Source organism: Hydra viridissima, unplaced genomic scaffold, assembly GCF_058129835.1.
Source record: "Hydra viridissima isolate aposymbiotic clone 2 unplaced genomic scaffold, HvirCarnegie_v1 scaffold_1, whole genome shotgun sequence".
Classification (NCBI taxonomy): Eukaryota; Metazoa; Cnidaria; class Hydrozoa; order Anthoathecata; family Hydridae; genus Hydra; species Hydra viridissima.
The window spans coordinates 32,834,400-32,850,892 of NW_028324300.1; the positions used below are offsets into that span (position 1 = coordinate 32,834,400).

At 31.1% G+C, this 16,493-nt stretch overlaps 1 protein-coding gene across 6 annotated transcripts; it reads right to left on the reverse strand.

Annotated features, from left to right (window-relative positions):
- Positions 1–340: 340 nt before the first annotated feature.
- Positions 341–13,946, reverse strand: LOC149894600 (uncharacterized). Of its 6 annotated transcripts, none has more exons than XM_090088202.1 (11): positions 13,718–13,946; positions 13,541–13,609; positions 11,378–11,591; positions 10,897–11,116; positions 10,743–10,803; positions 10,169–10,385; positions 9,761–9,981; positions 2,003–2,065; positions 1,708–1,930; positions 1,217–1,488; positions 341–599 (listed from the first exon to the last, which is right to left on the reverse strand). In XM_090088202.1, the coding sequence occupies exons 1-11, from the start codon at positions 13,755–13,757 to the stop codon at positions 541–543; spliced, it is 1,659 nt and encodes a 552-aa protein (XP_089944328.1). In that variant the 5' UTR covers positions 13,758–13,946; the 3' UTR covers positions 341–540. The 6 variants fall into 6 exon arrangements, with proteins under 6 accessions (XP_089944328.1, XP_089944341.1, XP_089944333.1 ...); XM_090088215.1 differs by having other exon boundaries at positions 10,169–10,376; positions 10,743–10,800; positions 13,718–13,905; XM_090088207.1 differs by having other exon boundaries at positions 10,743–10,800; positions 13,718–13,905.
- Positions 13,947–16,493: the final 2,547 nt, after the last annotated feature.

Below are 16,493 nucleotides of genomic sequence, written 5' to 3' on the forward strand. Positions count from 1 at the left end.
TCTTTTTAACTTACTAAGGCCATAATTCTATATCTGGCGCTTTAACTTTTCGAGGAGACAACTTTTTTACTCATTTGAGTGCATGGGCTGCACTAGGCGTAAACTTTTCTAAAAATTTAAGAAATGTTCTGGAAAAAAAGATAACTGTCAAAATACTACTCATTGGTTCTACCAGAATCTTACTTTTGTAATTCTGTTACTGTTACGTTAGTTATGAAATTAATTAACCACTTTTTACATAAAAATGGAAATTTAATATGTTTATCAACTTAATAAAACTTAAGTTTAATATAAAGGCACAAATGTATTTAGCAAATGAATATTTTCAACCTCCAGAGTGTTTTTCGGCAACTGATTTATATTTTTGAATGATTTTTAAAAAACATTAAGATTAATTTGCAGCCTTTAGAATTGCTACAATTATAACAGTTAACTAAAAAATTATTTACACTATTAGTCTTTTTAGTATGGCAGCAGGAGCATGTCATTCAAAGTTGATGCATTTTGGATTGGTTGATTGGTAGGTTGATTGGTTTTTATTTAAGGAAATTTTTGTTTTTGATCCAACTCTTTAAGGGAAGGTATATCTTTGTCACGACCTATAAAAAATATAAAAATTAACTTCGCAAAGGATGCAATCGCTACTTACTAAAGTTCTTGGAGAAACATGCTTTAATACAAACAAAAAAACTGAAAGAATATTGAGAATAAAAAGGTTTACTGAAAGTAATGGTGAAGCTTTACACTCAGAGTTTAAACCTCTACAAGCGGTCATAAAGAGCATCGTTATTTTGAGAATGGTCAGAGCGTAATTCATTAAGCAGGTATTTTTTTTATACATAAAGTCAATATTTTATATAAAAGAAAAGTATATTAATTTAATTTTTATTAGAAAAGTTTTGGAAGGAATATCTTTTGAACACAACATGAAGAAAAACGCAACACGGTGAAAAACGCAACACAATGAAAAACGCACACGATGAAAAACGTTGAATTAGCAACAATTTACAAAATGACTGCGAAGAAGATCATCAACAATACAACTGAGTAGTTTTTAAACTGATTATCTAAATTTTCAAAAGATTCGATTAAAAACTTGTGAAAATTTTGACTTTTATTATTAATATTTAACTTTTACTTTTTATTTTTGAATGAAAAATAACAGAATTTCACATTTGTAAATAGGAGAGTGCAACAATCGGAATAAAAATCTTACCTTTGCCAAAGATCGGAGATTTTATAAGCGTCATTTCATCTAAAAGAGACTTAGGGGGATTCACGTTTTTTTTAAAGTTTTCTATCGAGCCAATATTTCCTCGTGGTTTGTATCTACAAACAACAACAGATATTTCCAGCTTCTTGTTTAAAGATATCCCACAACCTAGATACTCGGTTTCTTTCCATACGATTTGAGTAAATTCGTATGCTTGGTAATTTATCTTATGGATAATATGATCGTCAAATGAGTACTCTTTTATTGTTGCGTACCTAAAAGTTAAATAAAGATAAAACAAAAGTAGAATTTAAAAAAGCAAGAAAACCCGAGAAAGTTTTTATTTATACAAACTCGAAGCTCACTTAACAAGCCCTACTCGCAGGTTTTTCTTCACTCGAACACCCTTACTCACAGATTTTTCTTCACTCGAACAATCTTACTCGCTAATATTCTAAAAGTCTCACTTTTTTTTTATCATTGCTTTCACTTACCAATAGCGAATTGCTTCGTTTGCAGCAGCTGCAGTTGTACATTCCGTGCATTTATATATGTTTTCACCATACTCTTTTGTGATAGGAGAAGACATTATTTGGTTGTAATGACAAAGCTTTTTTGACCAATTTTCGGCCCCTTTTGCTAAATCTTCATTCCACTTTAATCCGTTGACACCGTGATATTTAACGCGTATTAAGTTATGCGCGAACTGAAATGCTCCTACGTAAAGTATTTGAGAAACGTTGCTTCAACAGTTTAAAAAGTAACTTAAGGACATGTAGACTAACTTACCCATGACATCTATCGCGTTTAAAAGTTCAACTCCAGCAAATGATTCGTTTTGAGTAGAGTTTTCTGTAAGGAGCAAAGAATAAAAATCAGCCAAATCACCACAAATGAAACAATTCAAAATTTAACTCGAATTGTTCAAGAACAGCATCCCAACTATTTTTTTCCTGCTGTTTATAAAATGGATTGTTAGTATATATAAATTAAGCATCGGCGTTACCGCACCGGCGGTAAAAAAATTTCGGTAAAATGCGGTAAAATGCGGTAAAACGCGTAATAGGCATTTTTACCGCAGTGCGGTAAAAATGTGTATTACGCACTTTTACCGTATGCGGTAAAAATGCGTATTACGCATTTTTACGCTTTCTTGTAACAGAAGACGGTAAAATTGCGTAAAAATGCGTAAAATCGGTAAAAATGCGTAAAAATGCGTAAAATGCGTAAAAATGCGTAAAAACGGTAAAATTGCGTAAATACGGTAAAACTGCGTAAAAGCGGTAAAAATCGGTAATTTCGGTAAATTGTGATAAAAGTTTGTATAAGCGGTAATTATTATGGTAAAAAATTACTTTGTTTTTATCAAGTCAGATAGTTGTTAAATAATTAATTACCCTCTAAAATTAAATTAGTCTCCTATATAAGCTTGACAAAAGTCAAGAAAGACTAACAACCTCAAAGTTCTTCAGTGATCTGATTAGTATACCAAAATCACTACCGAATCAAACCATCTTCAAGAAACAATGTCTCTTTGGAATTATTTTACCAAGCTAGACAGAGAAGAGGATAACATCTCTGGCTCTGGCAGAAAATCAGGATTTGCTGAGTGCAATAAGTGCAAAAAAGTGATTAAGCTGTCTCAAGGTAGCACCAGTGGAGTTAAAGCTCATTTAAAGTAAGTGTTTTACTCTTACTATAGTTTAGTATATTTTAAACCACTGATCTCAAAATATAACTAGATAGCGTATTCTATTGTTGTTTTCGAAAAAATATTGAAGCAAAAATTGGCCTTCCAAGATGGTGGCGATCAGAGCTCTTAGCGGTGAACCGATGTACATCTAATAAGACTATTGTAATATGAAAGAAAATAATTAAACAGTTTTGAAAGAAAAACAAGACAATGAAACAAATTTTTAAAAAGTTTATAGAAATGAAATGATTTTAAAAAAATTAGACAATTAAAGAAATTGTTAATTTAAATGTTAAAGTTCAAAATATTCGATATAATTTTTTTATGTGCAATTTACGATTAAATTAATATTTATGTATAACTTATGTACCTTTTAGTTCTTAGTTACCCAATACAGTGTGCTAGAAGGTTGATAACACAACTGAATGGTAAGCGGCAGTGGTGTCTACCTACAATTTTGACAAATTTTATATTTTCAATAACGCAACATGCAGTTGTGCTACTAACCTTCTCAGGGCGTGTCTAGGGGATGTCTGCTACGTCGCTGGACATACCCAAAATATGTATCTTTATATATTTTTTCACAACTTCAATATTTTGAATAAATATGATGCGTCGGTAGATAAAAGCAAACAGAGCGAATAATTATAGCAAACTAAAGCAATAATTAAGCAAACTATACAAGGTTAATTGTTCGAACGGATGGTAAGAAGTTATTAATCCGGGATAACAGTTAGATTTACGATTTGGTATTTTATTATAGCGCTTTTCAAATCGAGAACGGTCTAAAGTTTATTAAAAAACGATTTATATATTAAACGGAGGTTGTTTTAATTTTTGACTTAAACAAATTAATAAAAAACTTGAATGGACATACCTTTTTTATTAAGTTATAAAGTACTTCATTTTTTAAATATTTTCTTTTGTTAATTTAAAAAAAATAAAAGTTATTATTTCTTAGAGAACAAATTCCGGACTTCCATTTCAATTACACCCTTAGTAAAGTTTTAGTCAAATACTTTTGATATTTATCATCAGGAGGAGAAGACTACAGTTAACAACAAGCATATATTAAAATATATCAATGGACATCCCCAATTGTTTTATACAAAGCTGTGTATCTTTTTAATTACTTGCATTTTGAACAATATAAAAAGAAAGTAAGGGTTTTAAACACTAAAAATTAAATTCGGACTTACGTTTGTACATACACTAAGCCGTCTTACCTGATATATGCGTTTCTCAATGAGGAAGGGGGGGGGATGCTAAAATTTAACATTTTTGGGAAGGGGTTAAAATTGCGACTTATCCAAAAAAATTCCTGTACAGGCCCCTGCTTCTAGCACAAGCATTGGGTAGTTAAAAACTAAAAGGTACGTAAGTTATATTGCAAATGCTAATTATTTTAAATTTGAGATTTCTGCACAAGTAAACAAATACTTTTTCTTCACTACTATTAAACAAACTAAATTGAAACAAACTAAAATTAAAACTCCTACTTAGTTTTACTGAGAATCTGTATTTTATCATATGTGCCCATAATTATGAAAGTGGTCTAAGTCAAAATTTAAAAAAAATGAATTTATCACTTATTTCACACGACATGATTTTAAACTAAATATATTCAATGTAATTTTTACGATATCGTCAAAAATGAACCTTTAAAAAGTAGTTGTAATTACAACGTTATACGGAATTTTTAATTTATTCAAATGCGAATCATTAAATATCTCGAAATAAGAAATATGACTTAGACCACTTTCATAATTATGGGCTCATATTTATTCTAAAAAACGAAAAGCAGAAAGTTAACATACAACAAGCTATTGTAAGAATATGTTTTGTTAAATAAAAAAATATTTATACTTGAAGTTTATGTAATTATGTAACATTCCGTTATTTTTATGAAAAAGTCTTATGCTAAACAAAAAAATAGATTTTTATTTGAAACTTATCAATATTTGAGCTTAAGATATAAAATTTGATTATCATTAGTTTCTTAATTTTCATATAGCCGTTCGTTGTATCCGCCGCCTTCTTGAGAGGCCAAAACTGGCTTCGAAAAGTTTTGCGTTTATATGAATAAACGAGCTGGCCCGGATAGCGATCCGGGCTAGTTTGTTTATTCATATAAACGCAAAATAAAATTAAGTTGAAATAAGGACAACGTCGAGATCTCGGTAAACGGGCTGGCTCGTTTGCCGAGCCAGCCCGCTTTCCATATAAAGAGGCCCTAACTCTAAATTTTCACCAGTCAACAAAAAAATCTATTAAAATGGCTGCCCACAGTTTAAAAACAGAACCTCTGATCACGTGGTATTAGTTTAAACTTTTATAGCATTTGTTTAATAAGACTGTACTTCAGGATAAAGTAACTACTTCACGCGTTGACAAATTACTAAACAAATTACACCAAGGTAAAGGAAATTAGTTGTCGGCACGAACAGATTTTCATCATTTTTTCAAGATAAATATTTGTAAATTTGGGAACTTTTTTCGTGTAAACAAAGTCTGTCAATGATAAAATAGATCTGTATGGATAATTTTAAAATGACTAAAAAAAGTATAGCGAAGTATAAAAAAACTTAAATTAAATTTTTTATTAAGATCTGGTTTCATTCAACTCCTTGGTCCTTCATTCACCAGCCTTAATTTTGTGTATTTTTTTAGTATTTTTTCCGACATGTCGCCATTTTTTGCCTCGGCTACTTTATAAGCTCCATAATTTATATTCCTTAATGCATTATTTTTTTAGTAGGTGTATTTTCTTATAGACTTTTTTATAATTCATTTGATAAAGCATAACCTTTTAAAAAGTTATTCAAATTTATAATTATCTTGCAAAATGCGGTCAGATATTTCATGTTTTCGCTTTTCATATTTCATATATTATTTCAATTGTCATAATAAGCTCATAATAACCCATTTGTTTTTGTCAAATAAAAATTAGTTTATATATAGCTGGTAAATCATTTTATGTTAATATTAAATACTTAGTTATTCTTGCGGTTTGCCATAAATTGACTTTGCTAAATTCTTTAAAACTGTGACAAATTATTTTTTTCTTTATTGTATTTACATTCATTTTATGTATAAGTTATTTATCCTTTACTGTATATATTTCTGTTGTTAAACATAAAAATAGAAAATTCTATAATATTCATAAACTGGATGTCTACAGCAATATAATAGATGGAGTAATTCCCTAGACATGAAACCATTGTGCTCTAGGTAGCTACAAAACAATTTGATTTTTGTATTATTTATTTTATCTCAAGTTATACATGTACTAAGGTAGTCAAGCAAATGATCTCAATTTCTTTTCATTGTCCGCGTTATTTCTTAAGGTATTAAGAATGTCTATCTATATAAAATTAAGCTTAAAACTTGGTTCTTTTGCTGTTATCTTTAATAAATGAGAGGAAGTTGAAATGACTGGTTAGACGAGTCCAAAAATTTTCGTTAAATCCGACAGACTTTAATATAATTTAATTTCTATTGCTTAAAACAAAAGATTTCTAACTATGCGCAACGAGCATGGTTCGCAAAAAAAACAATAGGTTGCACGTCCATTTCTTATATGTCCATGGTAAAATGCAACATGATAAAAAAAAAATTATTTAGAATTTTTAAAAAAACACTAACGTGTCTTGTGGTTCATGTATTTATTTTTTATGAACTATCTACTACTGAAACATTGTAATTCGCATCCTTTTAAACATATATAATTCCACTATTTTATTTCAGATCCTGCAATCCGCTATCTTTTTACCAGATGCAAAAAGTCGATAACGAAAATAAAGAGAAGAAATTTCAAGAAAAGAGGAATGCTCAGGCAGAGGCTGATAAGTCCAGTACCATAAGAAGATATTTTGGTCCTATTAATAAAAACAAAAGGCTTGATAACCTCCCACATGATGCATCATCAAGTCACCAAACAAAAATGGACGACTTTACTGAAACAATAAAGTGGCCTTCACAAAGTGCTCAACAGTTGGAATTTGATACCATCCTAACCCTTTCACTAGTTCTCTCTAACCTCCCGTTTCACGTTATTGAAACTGCTGGCTTCAAAATGCTGCTGAATTATCTTTGTCCACAAGCCAACCTAAAAAGTCCAACCACCTTATCCAAATTCAAGCTACCAATGATTTATCGCAATCTAAGACGTGATGTAAAAATGCAAATTGAGAGAGACATCCCGCATTGCGAAATGGCAGCTTTCACTACAGATGGATGGACTGCAAGAAATGGTGATCCCTTCGTCTCCCTTACATTGCATTATGTTACCAAAGACTTTGAACTCAAAAACTTATCTTTGGATTGCCAAAACTTTATTGGGAGACATACAGGGGTTTTGCTTGCATAAGGAATAGACCACATGATTTCTCAATTTCCTGGTCTTCAGAGGGAAGACCTTTACAAAGTGGGTGTTACTGATGCTGCAGCCAACATGAAGAAAGCAATCACGGAAAGCAAAGAGATCAGTGATCATCTAACCTGTGCCGATCATCTGCTCAACACTTGTTTAACAAAGGCTGTAGAAAAATCAGAAGGAATCAATGGTATAATTAAGAAATGTAAAGGACTTGCTCAAAGGACCCACCAAAGTTCATTAGACTGGCAGGACATCAAGAAAGCGTGCGTGGAAGCAAATATAGAACCAGTAAAGATCATTCAGCCAATTGTAACAAGATGGAATTCTAACTTTATGATGCTTAAGTCAATCCTCAGATTGAAGGCTGGTTTACTGGTTGCTCTAGAAACTCTAAACAAACCAGATCTTCAAAGTTTGATTCCGGATGAGTTAGAGTTTATTAGTATTTACAACATTTTACCATTTCTGGCAGAATGTAAGCGATGCTCTGATTCCTGGTCTTCTGAAAATCTAGTGACTATGCATAAAGTTCAAAAAGACATATTAAATCTCCACTTGCTTTGCAAAAGAACCATAAATGACATTGAAGAGCGTGACCCTCAAGTTGCAGAGTGCCTACACAACTTCATGAAAGAATTTGAGAAGGGTTTACCTAATTATGGCGTTGGAGTCAAATACTATAATGTGGGTTCACTTCTGCACCCATATTATAGAGGATATACACTCAAAAATATTGCAAACAGTGAGGAAGGGAGGGAAGCCGCCATCAAGGAATTGGTTGACAATCACCCAACCACAATCCAGTTCTGCGAGTCATTGGTTGATGATCATACTTCACTAGAAACATCAGATCTTGACGAAACTATGGATCCAGTGGACCTTGAGTTTTTGAAAGACAGGAGGCAGGTTTCAGCGCATCGCCCTGGGACTTCACAGCCTAGCCAATCAAAGCTCAAGCCACCCTTGATGCTTGAATTTGAAAAGTATCAGACTATGGCCTTACCTGAAAGGGATGTGGATGCTATAGAATGGTGGAAGCAAAATAAAAATGAGTTACCTTTGCTAGCTGGTCTGGCTAGAAGTTACTTGGCTATACCTGTGACTTCTGCTTCATCAGAAAGAATGTTTTCAGTAGGAGGTAGGACAGTTACTGATTTTAGACATAATGTAAAACCAGAAAACACTAGCATGTTAGTTTTTGTGAGTCAAAATTACACAAGGGTTCCTTCTAACCTCAACGATTGGGAAAAAACTTGCGAAGAAGAGCCGTATGAATTACCACATGTCACACCACCAACTAAGAAGACTCACCAACAGGGAAAATCACATAGTCAAACTGAAACTAAAAAAAGAGGTGCACTTGAAAAGGCTTCTCCAACTTTATCAGATACTCAAACTGGTCCTGAACCTAATAAGCAACAACAGCTACAGTTAGATACTCAAGAGAGTCAAAGGACTCTAGCTCAACAAGAAGGGTATGAAGTGACTCAAGGTAAAGACCAAACTCAAAGTGTCTCTTTGTTTATTCCAATGACACTCCAGCACAATCAAAGTAGAATCAAAAAAGCAAAATTAGGTAATATAATGAAGTCGAATTGGAAGGGGAATGAGAAAAAAAAGTACAGAGCATCTGAGCTTGCAAACATTTTATTAGAGACAGATGATGATATATCTGATGATTAATTTTTTATCAATAACTTGTTTGTTTAAAACTGTAAATGTAATATTTACTAATAGAAATACAAAAAGCAATTTAAAGTATCTTTTTTAAGTTTTTTGGTAATCAGCAAAAAAAGAGGTAATTTGTGATAAAATGCGGTAAATCGTGATAAAAAGCGGTAAAAATTGATAAAAACGGTAAAAAGTGATAAATGCGGTAAAAAGTGATAAATGCGGTAAAATTGCGTATTACGCATTTTTACGCAAAATTACCGCGGTAATTACGCATTTTTACGCATTTTTACGCTTTTTACGCAGATTTACGCATTTTTACGCAAATTTACGCAAATTTACGCAAATTTACGCATTTTACGCATTTTACGCAAATTTACGCATTTTTACGCATTTTACGCAAATTTACGCATTTTTACGCATTTTTACCGACGGTGCGGTAACGCCGATGCTTAATATAAATTAGTACAATCAGAAACGTCACAAAATGAACTTTCCAGAACCTATTAGCACCGTTTATTCAGCACCACGTGCTTAGTTTAACAATCAGTTTGTTATTATTTTTTTTGGAACCCCTAAAACTTAAAAGTTTTTAAACAATCTAGCTCACGTGAGTACCTAGTGCGCTTGGTACCTTTGTGTTTAAGTTAAAACAGCTTCATTAAAAACTGTTAAATGGTTATAAACTGTCATTTGGTCAAGAGTTCAACTCTTGGACTTTTGTTAAGTAAGGTTATATTTTGTAGTAAAGCTAAATTAATATTTAAACTACTCCTTTTTTATATATATTTTTTATATTTGAAACCTGATTGGTTATAGTTACTTGGTATTGGTCTGACGTGTCGAGAATAATCCCCAATGTTTGCACGTGGCTTATATCTGCAAACAACGTATGCCAGTTGTGTAAACTTGTTTTGACAACTCCCGCAGCCTAAGAGCCTGACATCGTCCCACACAATTTGAGTAAAAGCGCCAGCCTGTCGATCTACTCTCGATGTGTATCTGTAGTTTCTTCCAGTATTATACCTACAAACAAGTTTCGATGTTAACTAAACATCCTTTAGATGAAAGCAAGTTTAAATTGCCATTTTCTTAAAACGTTTATTTTTTTGATATAGTTTCGATTTTTTTTTTGTTTAAGCGAACTTTAAACTTTAAATAGATTTAAAAGCTGAAATAAACAAATAACTAAGAAACAAGAAATAAACCTAACCAATAATCAACGGCGTTTATTTGTTCAAATAAGTCATCCGTTGGACTATACTTATATATATTTTCACTAAAAACCATAGATTGTGGAGAAAATTGCATTTGGTTTTGAGTTGCTACGCTATAAGCCCAATCCTCCGCACTTGCGGCGAGTTCTCTGTCCCATTTTAAGAGTGCAACGTTATGTTTCTTTCTGTAAGTGTTATGTGCTTCTAAAATGGCTAAAAAAAGTTTAACTGCGATGCTGCTGCTGATGGTGTTTCCTTCGGATAATGATGATGATGATGATGATGATGATGATGATGATGATGATGATGATGATGATGATGATGATGATGATGATGATGATGATGATGATGATGATGATGATGATGATGATGATCTTGATCATGATCATTATCATAATGATCATGGTTATTATAAAGGTCATCAACGGATCATCGTTATGATTAGGATGATCATGATTATGTTTCTAGAAATTATGATGATAATTATGGCTTTAGTGGTTGTGGCTATAGTGATATTAACATTAATTGCTAGGGCAACAATGATAGAATATTTAAAATGCATTTATTTACCGTTTTCAGCTTTTTCAACAAGATTTTTACACTCGCTTTTAACAAAAACGTTTGATTTCTGCTGCAAGAGAGAAATTCTCATTTACTATTTGACAATTTTATTTGTTTATAATAAGAGGCTAAAATTAGTAATAAGACTCAATAACACGCTTACCTGGTTTACCTCATTTTCAAATGATGGGCGAACGTGTTGAGAATAATCACCAACATTTGCATTTGGACGGTATCTACAAACCACAAAAATGAGCTGCTTTGTGTTATTACGACAGGTTCCACATCCTACATATTTTACATCATCCCCAACTATCTGAGTGAAAGCGCTAGCCTTCACGTGAGCATTTGCACGATTAGTGTTGTTCTCACCAGTGTTATACCTATCAAGTAATAACACAGAGTTTTTTAAGCTGTATTTAACTTGTAACGACAAAATATTCAAACTGCATTTATCTTCAGAAACATATTTCTTTTTCTTTTATTTTAAAAACGGAAAGAAAAGCAAAGACGTCAAAATGTTGAGTGGCCGTTTATGTTTTAATAGTGGTGGCACTTTGTAATACATTAGTTGCTTGGATTTTTCTGTCACCAGAAATATAAAAAATAACAGGTTATCGAACTAAACTGTCTAAACATTTTACCAGTGATTGACGACGTTTAACAAAGTAAATTGATCGTAGATTTCACTTTTAAAAATGTTTTCGCTGTAATCTAATGTCTGTGGAGAGAACTTCATGAGTCCGTATTTAGAAAGGTTGTAAGCCCACTCCAGGGCACTTTCTGCTAGTCTTTCATCCCACTGCACGAACGAAACGTTATGAATTTTTCTGTACTGATTATGCGATGACAGCAAAACTAAAAAAAAATTAAACTTATCCAAAATAAAAAAAAAACTTAAAGTTTTTGATGCAATCTCTTTAAAATATTAACTTTAACAAATTGAAAACATTTTGCAAAAGGTTTTAAAATCTAAATTCAGGGCCGATAACTTGAACTATTCTAGTGTGATCTCCTAAAGCATCTCTCAACCGCTTCCCCTTTCTATCATTAGGAAAGGTTTTGAAATCAGTTTTTCTCGGATTCTCGGATAAAAGACTTTCAGTTTCATAACAAGTGACTATCCGGAATAATGACCCATGGGATTTTTGAAATTTATTAAGAACCACATCATTATTGAAATCAATAATTCGTTTATTGCTTCAAAGCAAAAAAAAAACTTTTTTAAAGAGATTGCATCAAAACGTTTTTGATGCAATCTCTTTAAAATATTAACTTTAACAAAATGAAAACATTTTGCAAAAGGTTTTAAAATCTAAATTCAGGGCCTACAACTGGAACTATTTTAACTATGTTCTTCAAACCCATCTTTTCTCCGTCCATATTCAGGAATAATATGAAATCAAATTACTAACGATAACTATATTAACATTACAGGTTGCGGCCAATCATTCGCGGACATTTTGGTGCAACTAGCCCTAGAATTTTTGAGAAGAATATAAAAAACAATCTCTTTAGGCTATATTTTTACAAGAGAATATCGAAGCTAATGAATTTTATGATTTAAATGGGTCTCCCTTTTTGAATAACGACTGAATGATTGAGATATTTCTCTTCATTTGATCTTTCAATTAATAACTTTATTTAATGTTAAGAGTATTGTTTAATGCTATCATTTTATTTAATATTAAGAATATTTATAATCAGTAAGAGAAACATTCACTATGGGCCGCCATTTTGACATGTATGATATATTCAAAACGCTCAACCATGGTCACGTATTTAAGTAGGCCTTGGCCTATTTAAAGCCTATATTTTAGTACAAAATGTTAGTTCTTGATGTTAGAAATCAGATTTGAATGAAATAATTCATGATTCCTCCAGATACTTTTCTATATAAAACGGTAAAAATTTCAATTGATAGCACCTTCATACGCTTGTCGTGAATAAAGTCTTCTAGATGTAATTAGCGTGTGCGAAGGTGTTAATGTTTTGTAGGTGCTAATGAGTGAAGGTGTTAATGTTTATAGGTGCTAATGTATGTAGGTGTTAATGTATGTAAGTGTTATTGCATTAAATGTGTGAAAATGACGCGATTGTAAAAGTGTATAAAAAGAGAGTGTATTTTGTAAAATGCATTGATTCGCAGTCAGATGTTAAAAATATTATCAAGTTCAAAAAGTGACTCTTTAGTGTCTCAGGGAAAGTCTAAATAGTTCCTCACACGCTTGACCATGATGATTTTCCATTGAATATTATTTAAATTAGTGAATCTTTGATAGCATTCATAATTGCAACATATCTTTAGTTTCGCCCAATAAAGTCTTTTTTTAATAGCAAAGTCATCAGGAAATTAATATTAAGCGTACAGAAATTACTCTGCTTAAAACGCTCTAAAAGATTTGCGTTCTTATTTACACTAGGCTTTAATTTTGAAATACTTCGTTGGACGGTCTTATATTACTTTCATTGTCAAGCCGATGCAGTAAATTGTGCTCTTTCTAGCACAGCAATCTTAAATTCGTGCTGCTGAAGATGATCATTTGCACTTTGATTAGCAAGGTACTGGATTTCCTTCATAGCATAAAAAAAAAAAGAGACTAATGTTATGTAATGTTCAGCATGTGAAAGAAACCCTTTTGCTTTCTAAATATATGCATTATTGAAATGACATTATTTGTTTCAACAAATTCTATTCATCAGGATTTAATTGTGGTAGCGGTGATTTATCATAATGTAACAATACTAATTGTATTTATAAAACTATAATAGTAAAAAATGAACGTTTTAAGTGTTTTAAATGTCACCTGCTTTATCTTCATCGATATTTATTCCGCATTCATCTTTACTCACAAGCTCTGCCAAAATCACCTCACCTGAGCAAAAGACAATCAGTTTTAATCGTACTTTAACGTAAGACTCAATTACAACGCCAATATTTTGAAATGAAAGTATTCTATAAGTTTATATAATTTGCTGTTTACCTCGAGAAAAGATTGAAAACAACAAGAAAACAAGAAGCATTTTAAAAGTACATTTTTAAAGCAATTGAGTCACATTGTGTCACATGCTTTTTTTGAAGCAACTTTGGAGTATCATGAAGGTTTGGAATAATTTAAGCAATTTTTGATAAATCTGACCAGCTTTTTTTAAAAAGTTTGCGTATATTTCCAAAACAATGTCAAGCAAGCCACAGTTGGTTGCACATAAAACAATGTTCAAGTATTTGCGCACGAGATTAAGCGTTTATTTTAAAAATTATATAACTTTCAGAATTCTGTTAAGTATTGTGCATTAATTTATTCGATTACTAATCAAAGAATTCCAGCACAAAATTTTGAACGGCTCATAATAAACTTGATAAATTTTTAACTGGTTTTTCGAAACAAAAAAAAAACTGGTTTCTGTTTTCTTTTATGATTTAGGAGAGAAATTCTGATCATCAAGTTATGAAACAATATATATAGATAGTTTAAAATTATTTTACATTGAAAAACTTCGGAATTCGTTAACTCAAAGTATTTTATTTTTTGGTTTACAACTGTTCATAGTATATTTAAAAAAAGATTAATTATAGGTTTATTCTTTTAGTTTATTTTCTTTAGCTGTAAAGATTAGCAATACTTTTTCTTAACAAATTTATTTACTTCACGAAATTGTACATCGCTCTCTCGCTAATATTAAATCTTAGATCCGCTAGCCGGATGTCATTATACTTGAAATATCATCAAATTTATTATTTTCAAAATCTTTCTCTCATTCAAAAACAAATCTCATTGAAGTGATCAACAAGAGGCTCTTTTTCACTTGTTACATTAAGAAAGCATATACTTCCTGTTTCCTACTGAATATACAGTTTTTGAAAGTAAATCGTTATGTGTTTCGTCATTTTGAATGTATTTACAAACTCAAACAGATTACATACCATTTGTACACAACAAAATGGACAAATCTCGGACTCATTAAAGCAAGCTTTTAGAGATTTATTTGCACTGTATTTCTATTTATGAAATATTTAGTTCCTTGTGTAAATATTTCTCACAATGTTGTAATTTTTTTTTCTGGCATAGTTGGGGAAACTGATTCGAATCAGATAATATGTTTAACTCTTCAAAGCCTTCAAATAAAAAAGCCTTCTTTAAATCGAGATTTATAAAAATAGAGCTTTATAAGGATCTAGAAAAATGTTTGGTTTAAAGCCAGAATTGAGTTTTTTCAAAAGGATTTGGTGAAGAACTATTTCAAATTGCGCAGTATTTGGATGTTTCATACAAATATTATTTTTTTGAACTATCATGATGACAAGTCAGAAAGGTCTTTTTTAAACATGGAGTTGGATATTCAATTTCCTTCACTGCAAAAGTTTAAATTTTGCTAGAAAAAGATTAATAACTTTAAAAAATCAGTATGGTTAAAGAAGTGCATTGTTTTTTAAAATTTATTTGAAGTTTAATTATTTTAAACGACATCTCTTAATCATTTAAGAAATGAATTAATGACTGGGATTTAGGTTTTTTTGTTTAAATTAAAACTAATGGTGAAAGTTTTAAAAAAAGAGTTGTTCTATATTTTTCTTTAGATTACAAAAAAAAAAAAAAAAAAATGTTTAAGGGTTTAAAAGTTTTTTAAGTTTAAGGGTTTATAGAAATCTCGGTGAAATTTGACGAAGTAATCACAGAATTGGCATTACAAGCAAACTCTAAGCATTTCTGTGCATTTGTCGCAAATTTCGGTACTTATCAGTGAATAGTGTGATGCCCTTGGGCGTTTTTTTACTCAACCTGATAGAATATAGCAAAAAATGTGGAAAACATGTTCTGTTAATGTAGAGGATCTAAAAGATTTCCCAAATACCTATCATAGGGTACCATTCATAGGGTACCATTCATAGGGAACCATTCATAGGGTACCATTCATAGGGTACCATTCATAGGGTAGTTTTACTAAAAACTATCGAAACTTTATGGGGAGCAGAAGATTTTCATTGTTTAAGACCTAATAAGTTGAAATGGCTTTTGGCAAGTTTCTTTTTTGTAAGTTCATCTGCAAATAAATGTTATTGACTGATGAACTTACAAGTAAAAAATAATTGTGCTAGCTTTATGTTGGAGGGAAACTGTTGTATATTTGATTATGTAATAGCTTATGTCACTGTGCTTGCTTGGTCATATCATAGCGCAGTGTGATAAAAAATGGTCAAAATGTGGTCAAAAATCAAAAAAATCACATTAAAATTTTATATTTGACTATGGAGTTTTATTAGGAACACATTGGATAAGAAAAATCCAAAATAAGAATGTTCTAAGTTATACCAATTTGGAGATATTTAGTGTCAAATTCAAAAATTTCGAAAAAAATTACGATTTTTTTCGAAATCATTCTCTTTAAGACATTTTTTTGAAAAGCATTTTTATGGAAAAGTATAAAACTTTCCCCAGACCTCTTTATATCGTTAGAACAAAAGTTAAATGTAGTTTTTAACAGTCAAAAAATATTATTTCTTCGGCTTATCTTTCAAATTCCCTCGTAAAATCGAAATTTAAGAAAAAATATCTTAAATTTCATCTTTGTTGGACATTTAAAAACATTTTTTCACTTTTTCGAGTTATTTAATACTTAAGATACCTTTTCAAACATGAAAAGTTAAACAGCAACATGTTCATTAATAAATTGTATAAACCTTGTGCTCTCAATTCGAGTTTTTTAGTACCAGGTACAAACAAACCATGGTCGTCACCATGCCATGTAAAGTATATATCT